Below are 18,236 nucleotides of genomic sequence, written 5' to 3'. Positions count from 1 at the left end.
GGCAAAAAAAAAAAAGAATTGTGAGATTTAAACTCAAAATTCCAAGAATAAAGTCAGAATTCCGAGGAAACAAATCTGAATTCCCAGATGTAAACTCAGAATTCTGAGAAAAAGCCAGAACTGCGAGATATAAACTTAAAATTCCAAGAGAAAAGTCAGAATTCCAAGAAAAAAATTGGAATTATGAGATATAAACTTAAAATTCCCAGAAAAAGTCAGTACTGCAAGATATAAACTTTAACCCCCCCCCCCCCCCCCCCCCCCCCAAATATACAGAATCCTAGAGTTCAGAAAAAAAGTTTAGAATTTTTAGATATAAACTCTGAATCGCAAAAAAAGTCCAAATTGCAACATAGTTTCAACTACTTTTTCAAATTTTGTTGCAAAAACATGAAAAAAATTCATTGTGAAATGTAAACTCAAAATTCAAAGAAAAATCAGAATTGCCAAAACATAAACTTAGAATTCTGAGAAAAAAAGAATTGCGAGATGTAAACTTTCAATTACGAATTTATATCTTGCAAGTGCTAGACATAAACTTGCAATTGTGAGAAAAGTCATAATTGTGAGATAAAAAGATTATTTTTTATTCTGTGGTGGAAATAGTTTCCATAGTCACTGGTCTGGTCGACATACGGCACGGGTTTCAAACGAAGGCTGAACGCGTTGAAGGCATCAAACGACACACAGCCCGAGCTGTGCCGAAGAACATGGTCCATCAACCACTAAAACAACAAACGCTGCTACACTTCAGTCTGTTAGACGCTATAACTGTTCATTAGCTGCAATCAATCCATCAGTTTAACATTAAAAATAGTCTCTCAAACCACATGTGCTTACAAACGTCACAGCACTAACGACTAACCACTTACACTACGGTAGTAACTAGCATTATATTCTATGTGGATACGATCACACACACAATAACCAGCGCACTCCGGTAACACAATCTTGGCATTTGTGGAAATACCACATATTTAAAAAATAAGACTTTGTATGCTGCTTTAGAAAACATCTACCATCAAGCTGAGAAAGTAGAACCCTGTTTAACTAGCTTATGATGGCTGCACATTGCGGGGCATTCGCTTGTTTAGATGATTTATCAGTTGGACTTTTAGTTGATCTGGTTGACCATCTTGGTTAAGCGGGTTTTAGGGCTGGTTGACCACTTTGGACCGATAACAAACCAGCTACCATGTTCCAAAATACGTCAACATGTGTGTGCTCTATGTTCAATATCCTTATTGCATTTTCATATTTCACTGGAAATTATGAACAATATTGTAGTTCTTAAACAAGCAAACAAAGAGAAAGCTTCCTAAAGCAAAAATTATTTTCTTTCTTAGTATTTTAGGTAACACTACAATATTCCATGTGTTAACATGAACTAACAATGAAAAATAATTTAAGCACTTATTAATCTTAGGTCATGATAATTTAAACATTTACTAATACAAAAATGCATCTGTTAATATTATTTAATGAACCTGAGCCAACATGAACTAACAAGGAACAGTTTTATAAACAAATATTAATAGAGACTGTAAAAAATATAATGCTCATTGTTAGTTAATGTTAGTTAACCACAGTTAACTAATTCTAAAGTGTTACCCTATTTTTGTCTTGTTTTCCATTATACATTTAAAAATAAAAATCTTAAATGAAGATATATTTACTATATATATATATATATATATATATATATATATATATATATATATATATATATATATATATATATATATATATATATATATATATATAGTAAATATATAATATTATATTTGCTATGCATTTAGAAACAAAATGTCTTAAAACATGGTCTTATTTAATGAAAAAAATGCTTAGATTTTGCTTAAAAAAAGAAAAAATATCTGTCATTGGGGTCAGAGAAATAAACTTTATTCAATGTGCTTTTTTTTTAGATTCCATTGTCAGATATTTATTTTATTGCTTTAAACATAAACTCACTTCATTTTGATTATTTTTTCAGAAAACAAGACTTTAAGTATATTTTAAGTAATTTATGTATCTTGATTTAAGAATATTTAGATACTTGTACTGGAAACAAGACAAAAACACTGAGAAAACATCACTTTTGCAGTGCAGGAGCAACATTTCTGTTCTGAGCCAAAGCCTAAATTCATCAGCAAGCAATAAAATTAACCAATCGGAACAACATCTTGTAATTTGCTGCTTAGCTAGGAGAAAAAGATTTTACGTGTTCGACAAACAGAGAGCAGCGACGCAATCAAACACACATCTGGAGATCCAGAACTTTCCTATAAGCATGCTGGGATAGAGCTGGACTAAGTGAGGTTTATCAGAAGAGTGAAGCGCTAGTTCCCTTACGTCAATCAAGGCAAAGTACAAATAAATAATCTGAAACACGAGGAAAACAATATGATTCGCCGTAAACCACAAGTCCAGGAGCGCACACACTCACACTGAGCACTTGAACTGTTTCTCCACTCAGATGGGACTCCGTTAGGTCTATAATCCTCCTCAACATCATCATAATCCTCAGAGTCACTGATCGACAGGAACAGGAAGTGAAGCTGTAGCACAGATGCACAATAAAGGCGGCTGCCGGGTTGCTAGGCAACAGCAGGGGTGGGCGGAGCCTAGTGAGGCAGAGGCACTAGGATGTCCACGTAGTTGACGGGGAAGAACCCTGATTGGCCGTGGATCATGCCCTCGTACCAGTTGTCGTCGATCTGATTGGTCAGAGTGATGATGTCCCCCTCCTTGAAGCCGAGCTCGCCCTCGTTCTCCGGCTCGAAGTCATACAGCGCGCGACAACACGGATGATCCAGCGGAGCTGAGCAAGAGACAGAACGAAAGCTCTTTAAAAAGTAGTTCGTGGAATTTGTTAATGGTAAAGTTATTACCATTAACAGAAACTATATTTAAACTAGTGCTGGCAAATGATTAATCGCGATTAATCGCATCCAAAAAAATAAAAAAATAAAAAATTGTTTACATACCATATGTATGTGTACTGTGTATATTTATTATGTATATATAAATACACACACATACAGTACCTATATATTTTGAAAATATTTATACATTTATATTCTTATATATAAATATATTTAATATTTAACAAGATATTTTTTCTTAAATATATACACGCATGTGTTTGTATTTCTATACACATAATAAATATACACAGTATACACGCATATATTATGTAAATAAAAACTTTTATTTGGATGCGATTAATCGTTTGACAGCACTAGTTTCAACAAAATCAAAGTTATGTTAGTGAGAACACTTAACTAAAACATTTTAAAGAATGCACATCTGCAAAGAACAAAGTCAAAATACTTAGTATAAAAACAATCAAATAAAAGCCAAACAAAATACAGAATCGTAAAACACTGGTCAGTTTTGAGATTTTGGGCTGTTTGGCATTTCATTAAGTATTGTTTCAGACTGGCATAAAGAACAAATCCGAAAAACACATCTAAGTGTTTACTTTATTGCACTTTATCTATTTTCATCTGTAGTTTTCAATTCTAGTTCATATCTTTAAAGAGTTTTTTCTCCACTTCAGCCCCACTTACAAACACCAAACTTAGCAGTTTTATTCCTCTCTATATTCTGAAGGTTTTTACTGAGGGGTTTGTTCATATTTCATTCGCACTGATTTATATAACATTTTATTTCTTAAAAACATGGCAAAAATGCATATATTTAAAGGTTCTGAGTTTGTTTCTCCACTTCAGCATTACTTTCATACACCAAAACTTACAGTTTTATTCCTCTCTATATTCTGAAGGTTTTTACTGAGGGGTTTGTTCATATTTCATTCGCACTGATTTATATAACATTTTATTTCTTAAAAACATGGCAAAAATGCATATATTTAAAGGTTCTGAGTTTGTTTCTCCACTTCAGCATTACTTTCATACACCAAAACTTACAGTTTTATTCCTCTCTATATTCTGAAGGTTTTTACTGAGGGGTTTGTTCATATTTAATTCGCACTGATTTATACAACATTTTATTCATTAATGTAAAATCAGTAAAATGTATTTGTTTTCTATCTGTTGACAGTATTTTCTGGTTTATGGGGTGATTAAAAGAGAAATCCAAAATGCCCTCTGGAAAAACCTTGAACTCTAATATGTCAACAAAATCGAACAAGAATTTTGAACCTGACTTCAGATTTCTGTTCTGGACATTGCTCTGAAAGTGATTCTAACAATATTGTTATTCTGTGCTGTTATCGTTATAGTTGTACATTGAAAAAAAATGCTGTAGGATTTACTTTGAAACTATTTTCACTCAGACATTGCTAGTAAATTTCACAAATAATTACAAAGAAATAGCAAGCAACATTAAATTAAACTTGAAGATGTTAAACTTGAAGAACTGAAATACTATTTCCTTGTAAAATGTAACTTTGAATCTTTTGGGGTGAAATATGAACTGAATACATATGTTTGTGCGTGTTTTTCTGCTTTAGTCGCATTAGTCTGTATGTCAGTGGGGTTTTTTTGTACTTGTGTGTGTGTTTGTACCTGGTGAGCGTGCAGGTGATTTTGCAGAGTTTATTCCTCCGTTGTAATTCTCACTGGGCAGTTGAAGCTCCATGCGGGGTTTGGGAAAGAACTCCTTCCGGGGTTTGTTGGACATGTCCTTTATCCTGTAACACACACATACATTTTAATCAACAGCACATATTTATAATTATTCAAGAATAGAATCTCATTAAGCTCCACTGTAAAATTTAAAAATATACTTCAGTATTTATTAGCATGTAATTATTTCTTTAAAGACTATTTTATTTTATTTTAGAAACATGTTTCTTCTAAATCTGATAAACATTTAAATAAACTTAATATATTTTTATATTATAAATATGTTATATTATAAAATATAACATATTTTTCTTCAATATATACATGCATGTGTGTGTATTTATATATACATAATAAATATACACAGTACACACATTATGTATACAACAACTTCTATTTTGGATGCGATTAATCGCGATTAATCGTTTGACAGCACTAGTGAATTAATGTCTATACAAGTGGATGTACTGTGTGTGTGTGTGTGTCATGTGAAGAACCCAGGTGCATGATGGGAGTTTGCAGCATCTGACCTGTCTTCTACCTTGCTGGAGAGCTGCTGCAGGATCTCAGCAGCCTGCTGATGATACTCCACCTGAGCCTGAACCAGAGCCGCCAGCTGACTCACCTGCTCGATCTACAAACACACACACACACACATGCTAATGTACTATATACTGAAACAAAGGGATTCACAAATGTTTTTTTGTCAGCTGAACAACTTATAATAATTTAATGACATTTGCATGCTGACGGTTCTCTGATGTCAGCTACTCGAGACATGCAGCACAAATACTTCATATTTTGCAGTAAGTGTATTATTTGAAAGGTTCTATTTTAATATTATTTATTTTTATATATTATGATTTTGTTCATTTTTAGTTCAGATTTAGTTCATTTATTTCTATTTTTTCCTTTAAAAATTATTTATTCATTTTACTACTACATTTTTATGTTTTAATCACAGACCCCAGTCTGTCAAACCCTGATGTAACACAATTTCACATTCTATTTAAAATATAAACAGTACACACTAGTTTCTGATAGGTTATTATCAACTAAAAATAAAACCAAAAAAAAAAAATCTTTGTTACATGAAATAAAATAACTAAAATTAACTAAAATATTAAAAAACAAGATGAAACATTTCAGTTTGTCAAGACAACATTTATAATTTTTATTTAGTTTAATTTGATGTACTAAGGTAACTAAAACTGAATTAAAAATGAATACAAACAATATAAAGATGAAAAAACTCATAAAAACAACAAACATACCAATTTTTTTAACTTTTGTAATAGTAAAAATGTTTTCAAATTTTTGTTTGTTGTTTTTATTAGTTTTTGTTAAAATTAAAAATATAAAAATAAAAACTTGCAATTAAAAACTGTAATAGTAAATCTAGGATACTAAAATAAGACTGGTTTCCGAACTGTATAGTATAGTATTTTATACCATGCACAATATGCGAATGGACTCTTATATGGCTTACATTTGCCAAAATGTGCAGTGCACACTGAGATACTATATCCCACAATGCAATGGGCTCAACTTCCATTTCCAGAGTGACAAATAAGATTTAGATCTGTAATTTGGATTGAAAATGCAAAAAAACAATATGTATTTTAAAGATTTCTGAGCTTTGCATTGTGGGATACAGCATTGTACATGTGCTCTGTTCGACACTGCACTACTAGGACGAATGTTAGTTAGTACAACACCGTACGTCGTTCTCCAGCAGGTTAAACATGCTCTGCTCTGCTATCTCTTTAGACTCGTCGAATTTCTCCAGTGCTTGTTTGAGCTCATCTTCCGTCACTTTCCCCTGACGCTTCTTCTTATAATCAAAGTCCAGACGGCGGCCTTCCATCTTCTTCAGATGGTGCTGCGGGAGGAACACACACATTTACACGTCTGTCTATCAGCATTCAGCTCTCTCACAGTAACACCAGTCAAACTCACCTGAATTTCTTTGAGATCTTTGTCATGCAGGTTCTGCAGCGGGTCTATGAAGTTCTGTTTGACATTTATATCTAAAGCATCTTTCACCTCACCGAGCTCACGCATGGATTCACCGGCGTCCAGTAGAGCCAGACCTGAGACATACAGATGAACAACAGACTGATAATATTCTAAAAAAAAAAAGAAAACTAACACAAGTTTTCCAAATTTTAACCTGATTTAAATTTTGCTATCATTATCTAAAATGATGTCAGATAGTTTTGGGGAAGTCGTGGCCTAATGGTTAGAGATTCGGACTTGTAATCCAAAGGTTGCGGGTTCGAGTCTCGGGCCGGCAGGGATTGTAGGTGGGGGGAGTGAATGTCCAGCGCTCTCTCCACCCTCAATACCACGACTGAGGTGCCCTTGAGCAAGACACCGAACCCCCAACTGCTCCCCGGGCGCCGCAACATAAATGGCTGCCCACTGCTCCGGGTGTGTGTTCAGGGTGTGTGTGTGTTCACTGCTGTGTGTGTGTGTGCACTTTGGATGGGATAAATGCAGAGCACGAATTCCGAGTATGGGTCACCATACTTGGCCATATGTCACGTCACTTTCACTTTTCACTTAAAATTACATGTTACACAATAATGCTTCACGACTCTTTTGCTCACCAACGCTGCATTTATTTAATCAGAATATAGTAAAAATATCTCACAGGTGGTTTCCCCTCAGCATTTAAACAGGCTCGTATAACCCCACTACTTGAGAAGCCCACTCTTACCCCAACTCTTTAAGAGAACTACAGATCGATTTCCCTTCTTCCTTTTATTGCAATGAAAACGTGAAAAAGTTATGTTAAGTCTTTGCCTTTCTCACACAGAACAACCTCCTAGACAGCAACCAGTCAGGTTTCAGAAGTGAACATTCAACCAAGACTGCCTTGCTCTCAGTTGTTGAAGCCCTAAGACTGGCAAGAGCGGATTCCAAATATTCAATACTTATCTTGCTGGATTTGTCCGCTCCTTTTGACACGTTTAACCACCAGATCCTCCTGTCAACCCTATTGAGAAAGGGCATCTCAGGAACCGCACTCCAGTGGTTTGAGTCTTACCTCTCATATAGGTCTTTCAAGGTATCTTGGAGAGGTGAGATGTCCAAGTTGCAACATCTAGCTAATGGGGTGCCTCAGGGCTCAGTTCTTGGACCACTTCTCTTTTCTATCTACATGGCATCACTAGGTTCTGTCATTCAGAAACATGGCTTTTCATATCACTGCTATGCTGATGACACTCAACTCTACCTCTTATTCCATCCTGATGATCCGACGATAGCTGCTCGCATCTCAGCTTGTCTAACAGACATTTCTTGCTGGATGAAGGACCATCACATTCAACTCAACCTAGCAAAGACAGAACTGCTTGTGGTTCCATCTAACTCATCGTTTCATCACAATTTCACCATCCAGTTAGGCTCATCTACCATAACTCCTTCAAAAACAGCCAGAAACCTTGGAGTTGTGATTGATGATAAGCTGAATTTCTCAGACCACATTGCTAAAACTGCCCGGTCCTGCAGATTTGCATTATACAATATAAAGAAGATTAGGCCTATTGACTATTGCAATGCTCTCTTGGCAGGTCCTCCAGCCAGTTCTATCAAACCTTTACAATTAATCCAGATTAATTTTTGAGCCAAAAAGAATGCACATCACATCTCAGTTCATCAGTTTGCACTGGCTACCAGTAGCTGCTCGCATTAAATTCAAGGCATTAATGTTTGCCTACAGAACCACCACTGGCTCTGCTCCCCTTTACCTAAATTCATTACTTCAGACTTCTGTACCTCTTGAAGCTTGCGCTCTGCAAGTGAACGGTGCTTTACTGTTCATCCCAAAGAGGCACAAAATCACTTTCACTGACTTTTATGTTTCCTCCTGGTGGAATGACCTGCCCAACTCAATCCCACCAGTCCTTAGCCATCTTCAAGAATCGACTAAAAACACATCTCTTTCATCTTTATTTGACCCTCTAACTCTAGCACGCTCTATTCTAATTCTATTTTATCTATTTGTTGACTTGACCCTATAACACTTGCACTCTATATTCGCTTTCTAACTGCTTGTTTTCTTTTAAAAAAGGCCACTAACACTATCCACTTGTTTTATTTTTGTTATGTGTATGTATATATATATATATATAGTGTGTGTGTGTGTCTGTATGTATGTATATATACATACACATATATATATATATATATATATTATGATGAAATATTATTTTAATTTAAAATAACTGTTTTCTATATGAATATCTGTTAAACTGTATAATATCTGTGATAAAAGCTGTATTTTCAGCATCATTACTCCAGTCTTCAGTGTAACATGATCTTCAGAAATCATTATAATATACTGATTTGCTGCTCAAGAAACATTTCTGATTATTATCAATGTTGAAAATATTTTTGTGGAAACCATGATACATTTTATGTTTCAGGATTCACAGACTTAATGAAGCTTAAATGAACAGCATTTATTTGAAACTGAAATCTTTAGTAACCTTATAAATATATTTACTGTCATATCTGATCAGTTTAATTTAACCTTAATTCTTGTTAAATAAAATTATTAATTTATTTTTATTTTTAATTTATTTTTATTGCTGATGCAGTGCAAAAAATACCAATATAGAAGAAAATGTAAAATTAGGAGTGAAAAATTTGGAAATTAACTGCAAAACAGGCACAAGAATGGTGAATGATTGAGTGCTTTTATTTGTACAGGAATTAATAAACTGTGTGTGTGTGTGTGTGTGTGTGTGTTACCAAAGCAGGACTCTTCTCCGAGCTCACGGCCAAACTTCTGCATGGCGTCTCCCAGCACCGTCTCAGCCTGAGGGTAACCTGGACCCTTATCCTGACCCCGGATCTTAGACATGGTGTTGATCATGCTTAGACGAGCCCTGGACGCTGAAACACACACAAACACACAATCAGAAGAGCTGCTGATCCAAACACACACACAGACTCAAACACACACACACACACACACACACACACACTCTCTCTCTCTCTCACACACACACACAACACACACACAGTCACCTGGGTTTGGCTGCAGGTATTCTGTGGTTTTGGTCATGATGTCGAGCACCGCTCTGCTCGTAATGTCCACTTTCTGCACACAAATACACACAAGTTCACACACCCGTGTTTTAAGGTTTGGGATCGTCTATAGTGATTAAAATGAACTTTTATCAAGAATGATACACATAAAATATACTCATAAGGAAACACAGTAAAAAAAAATGATGTTCTTCCCCATCATTTTGTTGTCTTGTTTTCCTGTACAAATATCTAAACATTCTCAAATCAAGATACATTTACTGGAGAAGCAAAATGTTAATATATTTTTCCTTCTCCAGTAAATATCATGCAATGTATATGCTTGTGTGTGTGTGTGTGTGTTTGTGATCGTACTTTTTCCATTTCTTTGAAATCATCGTCCAGTTTGGTGCCTTCAGCTCCTCCGACCTTCTCACTGACTTTCTACAGGTGAGAAAACACACAAATTATTACAATTATACAAAACACACAATCACAATCTCACTGCTGTGAATATACTCCATAAAATGCTGTCCTTCCTCAGGATTCTTGTTTTCCAGTACAAATATCTAAAAAATATTAAATTAAGATGCATTTACTGGAGAAGCAAAATGATGTAAGATATTAACTCTTGTTTTCAGAACTTTTTTTTTTTTTTTAAGTTTATGATTAAAACAATAAAAAGAGTACCTATGAGGTCAGAAAAACAAACTGAATTTAAAGGAAAAACAAGATTTTTTTCTGATCCCTTAGACGGATTCATTTTGAATTGTTTTTCTCAGATACACGTTGGACACAATTATTGGTACCCATAGAAATTCTTATGAGTAAAATATCTCTGAAGTATATTCCCATTCATATTCACAATTTTGAGCACTCCAGGGTGATTATGAACATGAAATTATCCAGCCATGGCTTCCTGTTTCACAGAAATATAAATAGGAGGGAAAACAAAGCCCAAATTCCTTTAATCATCCATCACAATGAGAAAAACCAAAGAATATATTTCTGATGTGCAGCAAAAGATAATTGAGCTTCACAAATTAGTGAAGTGGCTTTAAGAAAAGAGCTACAGCAGTGAAAATTCCCATTTCCACCATCAGGGCAATAATTTCCAATCAACAGGAAATGTTATGAATCTGCCTGGAAGAGGACGTGTGTCTATATCGTCCTAATGCACGGTGAGAAGGAGAGTTTGAGTGGCTAAAGACTCTTCAAGGATCACAGCTGGAGAATTGCAGAAAATAGTTGAGTCTCTGGGTCAGAAAACCTTAAAAAAAAAAAAAAAAAAAAAACTGTCAAACAGCCCCTACATCACCACATGTTGTTTGGGAGGGTTTCAAGAAAAATTCTCCTAGCTCATCCAAAAACAATCTCCAGCATATTCAGTTATCAGACACAACACAAAAATGGGTCACTGAGCACAAAACCAAGCTTCTGCTGCCCATTCCAGTCCTCTGACCTGAACCTGACCTGTAGAAAATGAGTGAGGTGAACTGAAGAGAAGAAGCACCGTCATGGAGCTGTGAATCTGAAGGATCTGGAGTGATTCTGGATGAAGGAATGGTCTCTGATCTCTTGTCAGGTGCTCTCTAACCTCATCAGGCATTATAGGAGAACATTTAGAGCTGTTAAACTGGCAAATGGAGATTTCAAAAAATATTGAATAAAAGGTGTTGTTAATTGTGGCCAATGTGTATTAGACAAAAACATTTATTTCATAATGATATTACACCCAATTTTAAATTCTTATTCTCCAATGAAAGGTTAGATTTTTGTGATTTTTTTAAATAAAAGATCAAAAGGATTAACAAGGCAGATTTATTTTCACAGCCTTCTTTGATCATATTTACCAAGGGTGCCAATAATTCTGACCACGACTGTATATGTGTGTGTAGACATATATATATATATATATATATATATAAAAATGTAATAAGAATCTTTAGACATTTATACTGGAAAGCAAGTCACAAATACTGAGTAAGAGCAGTTTCTGCAGTGTGTGGGTTGAGGATTGGATGATTGTGATGACTGTAAACTGCAGATGCTTCACTTGTAATTATAGGCTGTTTACTTATTTTTCTCAAGAGAACCAGTAAAGATCTCCAGAAGAGCCGCAGAGAGTGTGACTTCACTGCTCACAAGATAAATGTGATCAAACCTGCTCAAAGACACTAGTTATTCATATAGTTATTCATAAACAGTGTTGTGTAGGGTTTGCAGTCGTTCTGCTGAGATTAATCATTCAGTATGTGTGTATATGAAGTGGAGGAAGCTCTTGTTTATTCCAGGCTCTGAATATCATGAGAGGATTGTCCAAGTGATGCACAAGAGCCAGTTTCCATAGCAACAGTGACCTGATGATACCATTAGACAGAAAATAGAGACGTATAACCCCCATCTGTCTGTCTGTGTCAGCACATGATCTGTGTTCATAACTGGACATTTATGAATCCAGTCATATAAAGGCAATTTACAGTAAAATGCTGAATGTCACAGAATTGGGCAATTTTTGTTGTTCAAATGAAGTTCTTAGCAATGCATATTACTAATCAAAAATTAAGTTTTGATATATTTACGGTAGGAAATTTACAAAATATCTTCATGAAACATGATCTTTACTTAATATCCTCATGATTTTTGGCATAAAAGAAAAGTCAAAAAGCTCAAACTTAAAAAACAAATTAGAAATGTTATCTTGGCAACTAACTGAAATAAATTCAATTAAATAGAAATAAACATAACTTCATAATAGCGTTTGGTGTCTAATGTAAACCGCAGACACTCCAAGCGTTCTTGTGTAGTGATATGTTATAAACAGTTTTTAAAGGGGTCATATGATGTTGCTAAAAAGAACAATATTTTGTGTATTTGGTGTAATGCAATGTGTTTATGTGGTTTAAAGTAAAAAAAAAAACATTATTTTCCACATACTGTACATTATTGTTTCTCCTCGATGCTACACCTTTCTGCTACACCTTTCTGAAACGCATCGATTTTTACAAAGCACATCGTTCTGAGAAGTGAGGCGTGCTCTGATTGGCCAGTTGTCCAGTGCGTTGTGATTGGCCGAATACCTCAAGCTTGAGACGGAAATGTTACGCCCCTCACCATAGTGTGATGGCATTTCCTAACGCCGACGAGACTAAAACAATAAAACCCATTATAAACGAGGCATTCGTTGCATCCAGTGGGGACATAATTACTGATTGTAACGACATATACTGTCTATTTACATTACCATGTCTGCGTTTGTGATCGGAGAAACGACAAACAACAGGCACTACTCTACACCGCTCAAAACTCACGTTTGAATCATCAGTAGCAGAAACATACTTACAGGCTGAGAGTCAGAAGCGTCAGACTGTCCTTGCAAAGTTGGAATTGCCCCACTTTATAGAAACAGCCTTTGTGCAGCCAGCATTGAAAACTAACAGCTTGTAACACTCCAAAGAGAAAGGAAAACTTGAAATCGCATCATATGACCCTTTAAAATGAACATAACTGCTTCAGTTATAATGTTTTCAGTAAGTGTGTGTGTGCGTGTGTGTGTGTTTACGTTGTTGAACATTATTCATAACATCTTTTATGTTCCACAGAACAGGTTTGAATGACATCAGGAGTAAATTATGATTTTTGGGTGAAATTTCTTTAGTCTTTAGTGTTTCTGCAGGAGTCTAATGTACACATGACTACACCTCTCTCTCTCTCTCTCTCTATCCCTCTCTCCCTCTCTCATGTACAGATCATGTAGAATAGAGTGTGTGTGTGTCCAGTATAAATTAAAGATGTGTGGTTCAGTGCGGCAGGTTTAGTCTGAGCATGAATTATTCATCTCTCTGCTCTCCTCTCAGATGCTGTTTTCATATGGAGTTTGTCGTATTTTAACACACTTCTCAGATGTTTATGAATATGTTAACTATCACAATTTCAGCATATTGTGTATTATTGTATTTTGAAAAGTTTAATACAGCCATTATATTAGGGGGGCGCCCCGAAATATATTACTATTGTTCAGTAGAATGTATGTAAAAGGCTGCTACTACTACTACTACTAAAATTATTAAAACCTTATTTTTAAGGAATAATCATACAATATTTTTCTGTTTTAATTGTTAAAAAAAAAAAAAAAAAAAGTTTAATTTTCAATACTTAAAATTAAATGAATGTTTTATGCCTTAAAAATGTAAAACCTAAAAACAGAATTTCTGAGGGAAAAAATCATAAGGCTATTGTAAGAATAAATGAAACTTGTTTTTATGCTTTCAAATAATCATGATAAAACAGAATTTGGTAACAATAAAACATTAAACATTTCATAGGGCCCTAAACATGTAATTTTTGTTAAACTTTTAATAAATTGATGTTAATTTGTTTAAGTTTCATGATATTAGTTCATTAAACATGCTTTTTGATTAATAAAATGTAATTTAACCATTAACAAGGAGTCCAGAAAACTTATTTCATATTTGGGATTCTGTTTTCATATATATATATATATATATAGTTATTTTAACAAATTGTACAAATTGAAAGTCAATTTTACAGTTATAAAGAAATGGCAAATAACATTCACAATATCAATATTTAAAAATTCACTAACTAGATATTGATATCTCAATGCTTCATAAAACAGCATATTTTTCAAATTAAACACTTTTACATTCATAATTTAGATATCGATATCTCAATATTTCTTAAAATAGTATCATATAATAGTATAGTATCATTATCAATAAACTTAATAATTAGACTAAAACATATTAATCGTATTAGGGATGCACGATATTGGATTTTTGCCGATATCCAATATGCCGATATGTTTCAACAAATATTGGCCGATACCGATATATTTCCTTTTGTTTGGAAACAACACTCTCCTGTGCAGACATTATAAGCAACATATTCTTAATTTTGGTTAGTTTTTAACAAGAACTTATTTATTAGAATTAAATAAAAATAATGAAGGTTTTTTGTCAGCTTTGAAAATAACTATAAATAAACTATATATCAATCGCTGCATTTTCCCCAGAAAGATGCAGTTAACCACAACATTTTATTTTAAGATTTAACGTTTGTAGATGATCTAAAACAAAAGAGTTGTAAACATCCTGAAAATCTTTAAGAGCTCATTTGTTTAAAAAATAAACCATACTACACATTAATGAATAAATCAGTATATTTAAAATTATTTAATTTAAAAGTGTCATGTTTGACAGATTAAACCTCCTTACTGAGCGGGCGTTAGGACCCGGGGGAGGCTATTACTGTTTACTCTATCACACACCGATCGCTTCAGTCTCTACATGCTTTCACAGATTAAATGCAGCGATCAAATCAGTGAATCTAATCATCATTCAGACAAAAACTTTGCTTCAAGAATGAGCCACACTACTGACCTTATCTAATCACACCCTGAGTACATGTGAGTTAATGTACTCCTCTTATCGGCAAGACATATCGGCATAATTCTCATATCGGACCGATGCTGATATTTACATTTAAAGCCATTATCGGCCGGTTCCGGTATCAGTCCGATAATATTGTGCATCCCTAAATCATATACTTTTATTTAAATTAATATTGGTCCTCCTAAAGTTGAATATGGATCTGTTTTAGTTGTCCTATTAGCATTTCTACAAATTAAATGAATAATGAATTAATATCAATAATTTGAATAATTAACATATGATTTAATGTTCATCAACACATTTTTTGTGACATAATTTCGTCTTGTAAACACTATGTACTGTAAAGACAACTATTTTAAACACATTACTTAAATACCTCAGTTATTTTATTTGTCCTAATAGGTTTAATGTATTTATATGAATAAAATAAATTAATAATAAATTAAATTAGGTATGAATACATTTCATTGTTGTAAACTATTAAAATATTATAAATATTACAATAAATGTATTAATTATTGAAATATAATTTACTATAATCTTCCTATAATGTCGATAAAATGTTCATTAACACAACGTCATCTTGTCTTAATCAAACATGAAATCACACACACACACACACACACACACACACACACAGAGAGAGAGAGAGCAGAGATTTAATTTTCTCTCTGTTTGAGGCTGTGTGTGTGTGAGAGAGAGAGAGTGTGTGTGTGTGAGAGAGAGAGTGTGTGTGTGTGTGTGTGTGTGTGTGTGTCCAGACACACGTGATGTGTGCAAGCATCCAGTTTCACACACTAATCTGTCCAGATCTCACAGCATTACAAGTGATTCTGGACTCCCTTCAGTTCTCTCTGCTCATTCCTCTGTTGTTTTTCTGCTGAAATCAATTTAAAATGCATTATCACTGCAACTTTAATTACCAGTGAAGACTGATCTAACCAGCAGAGCACAAACAGTGGATGGGACATTGTTGCTGTTCCCTGAGTATTGATTCATGTCGATGTGTGTGTGTGTGTGTGCGCAGTAAGGACAGAGTATTGATTCAGATTTCTATTTCCGGTTGGCGGGAGGTGTTTATGTCACACAAGCCAAGCTATTTTAGACACATGCACCATCACACACAGATAAATACATATATACAAATAATACATATACAGATAATGCTGGAAAATTAATCAGAACTGATACAAAAATATAATACAATAAAGGCATAAATGCTTGTTTTCTCTACACTGTAAAATTACTGTAGCTTATGTTTTGCTATAGGAAAAAACATATTTCAGTCTTTCTACTTCAAAATTTCACGTTTAGTTCAATGCGTTACTTGCCATTTCTTTATAATTAACTGTAAAATTTACTAGAGAGTTCTGAAAAAAATAATAATTTGTTACATTTATATAGTGCTTTTCTGGGTACTCAAAGCTTTAAGAGGAATCTCCTCATAAATGAGTTTATAAAGCAATTTTTATTGCAATATTACAGCATTTAGGCCTATTTCTTTTTAGATTTCAATTTTTTTAATAAAAATAAAAAAAAAACAATACAAAAAAAATTGCATGTTCATTCCAAGCTCTGAAAATGTTAATTTTAAGAAATGTAAAATTGATCAATTTAATAATTTTTCTTAAATTCTAAAAACATGTTAAATATTTGTGACCCTGGAGCACAAAACCAGTCATAAGGGTAAATTTTTCAAAATTGAGATTCATACATCATCTGAAAGTTTAATAAATCATCTCTCCATTGATGTATGGTTTGTTATGATCGGACAATATTTGTCTGAGATACAACTATTAGAAAATCTGGAATCTGAGGGAGCAAAAAAATCTAAATATTGAGAAAATCTCCTTTAAAGTTGTTCAAATGAAGTTCTTAGCAATGCATATTAATCAAAAATGAAGTTGATATATTTACGGTAGGAAATGTACAAAATATCTTCATGGAACATGATCTTAATATCCTAATGATTTTTGGCATAAAAGAATCAGCTTTTGTGCTGCAGGGACACATATATCTACACACACACATATAATTGTTAGGAATATGTACTTCCCTGTACAACAATCATGTGAATATTCAATAGGGGAAACTATAACGTTTAATATTCAAGAAGACAGTAAGGTTTGCGTTTATACAGAAACTGAATTAAACCAAAACCTGTTAAATCTGTCCCTATCTGTCTCCATCGCGCGCGGCCGATTACATAACGCGCGTTCATATCTGGGGTCACGTGACGGCGTCTGGTCCCCCCCACAGGTCTCGCGCTGTTTTCATACATTCATAAACAAACCCGTTCACCGGCTGACCGCAGACTTTAGCGCCGGTTTCTGGACCGAACCCGTTTTGTGAATCGGTTTCAAACGGACTGCTGTTTTCGCGCGGATCAAACGCATCAGCACCGCGAAATAACGGACGGATTCCGCTCTTACCTGCGTCGCTTTGTGAAACTGTTTTTTCAGCCCCGCCACAGACATTTCCGCGCTTTATCCGGTCCCTCCGTTCCGCTTTAAGTGACCGTTTTATCGGTGTTTTGAGGGGCAAGTATCCGTTACGGTCGCGCGGACTCGCCGAGTGTCTGGTCCGAGGACGCGCGCGTGACGTCACACTACCCGCCCCGAGCGCGCGCGAATGACGATCCCCAGAATCACAATCATAATCAGATGTGAACCAATAAATCATCGCTAGTAAGTATTTTTCGCTTCGGAAAGACGCAAGAGGCGGTTTGTAAGCGGATCCGGAGGATTTCAGCACCGCGGACAGCAGCGGCGTCACGTGATCAACACTTCAAATCCTGGAGCACAGGCATAATAAACACCATCATAGATCATAACATTTAAAAGTGTAAAAGCATTAAGAAATTACTTTCAACATAGCATGAATAACTCCTAAACATCCTCCTTCTATCTTCAGCCAAACGTGTTAAATATCATTATAGCTAATATGTCTATAGTTCGTAACAATTGTATTTTACAGCATCCGTGTGAAAACAAGCCTGGACAGAGATCTGAGGATTTGGGGAGAAAAATGAAAGGAAAAATTCATGCTTTATATCATAAATGAAATCGGGAAAGCAGATCACAAACACACAGTTGCATATAGGCTATGTTGACTTTTTTTTATTTTATTTATATTGTCTTTTTTCATTTACTTACATTGGAATACAAAGGACACGTGAAAATAATCAGGG

General features: G+C 34.5%; 2 protein-coding genes across 2 annotated transcripts in view; both read right to left on the bottom strand.

Annotated features, from left to right (window-relative positions):
• Positions 1 to 18,236, bottom strand: part of LOC306859227 (coiled-coil domain-containing protein 171-like) — a 472,225-nt gene that overhangs the window by 359,332 nt on the left and 94,657 nt on the right. The window lies entirely within an intron of this gene.
• LOC306859273 (endophilin-A1-like) lies at positions 2,625 to 17,523 on the bottom strand (the record flags this gene model as incomplete). The annotated part of the gene is made up of 9 exons (XM_079400234.1): positions 2,625 to 2,821; positions 4,533 to 4,657; positions 5,123 to 5,226; positions 6,316 to 6,474; positions 6,552 to 6,685; positions 9,354 to 9,497; positions 9,633 to 9,705; positions 10,008 to 10,076; positions 17,479 to 17,523. 9 exons carry the CDS (start codon positions 17,521 to 17,523, stop codon positions 2,625 to 2,627), a joined length of 1,050 nt encoding a protein of 349 aa, XP_079256360.1.

Source organism: Barbus barbus (genome assembly GCF_936440315.1).
Source record: "Barbus barbus genome assembly, chromosome: 40".
In the NCBI taxonomy this organism is placed as follows: domain Eukaryota; kingdom Metazoa; phylum Chordata; class Actinopteri; order Cypriniformes; family Cyprinidae; genus Barbus; species Barbus barbus.
Note: the sequence above shows the minus strand (reverse complement) of the source record. Positions and strands in the feature narration are given on the sequence as shown.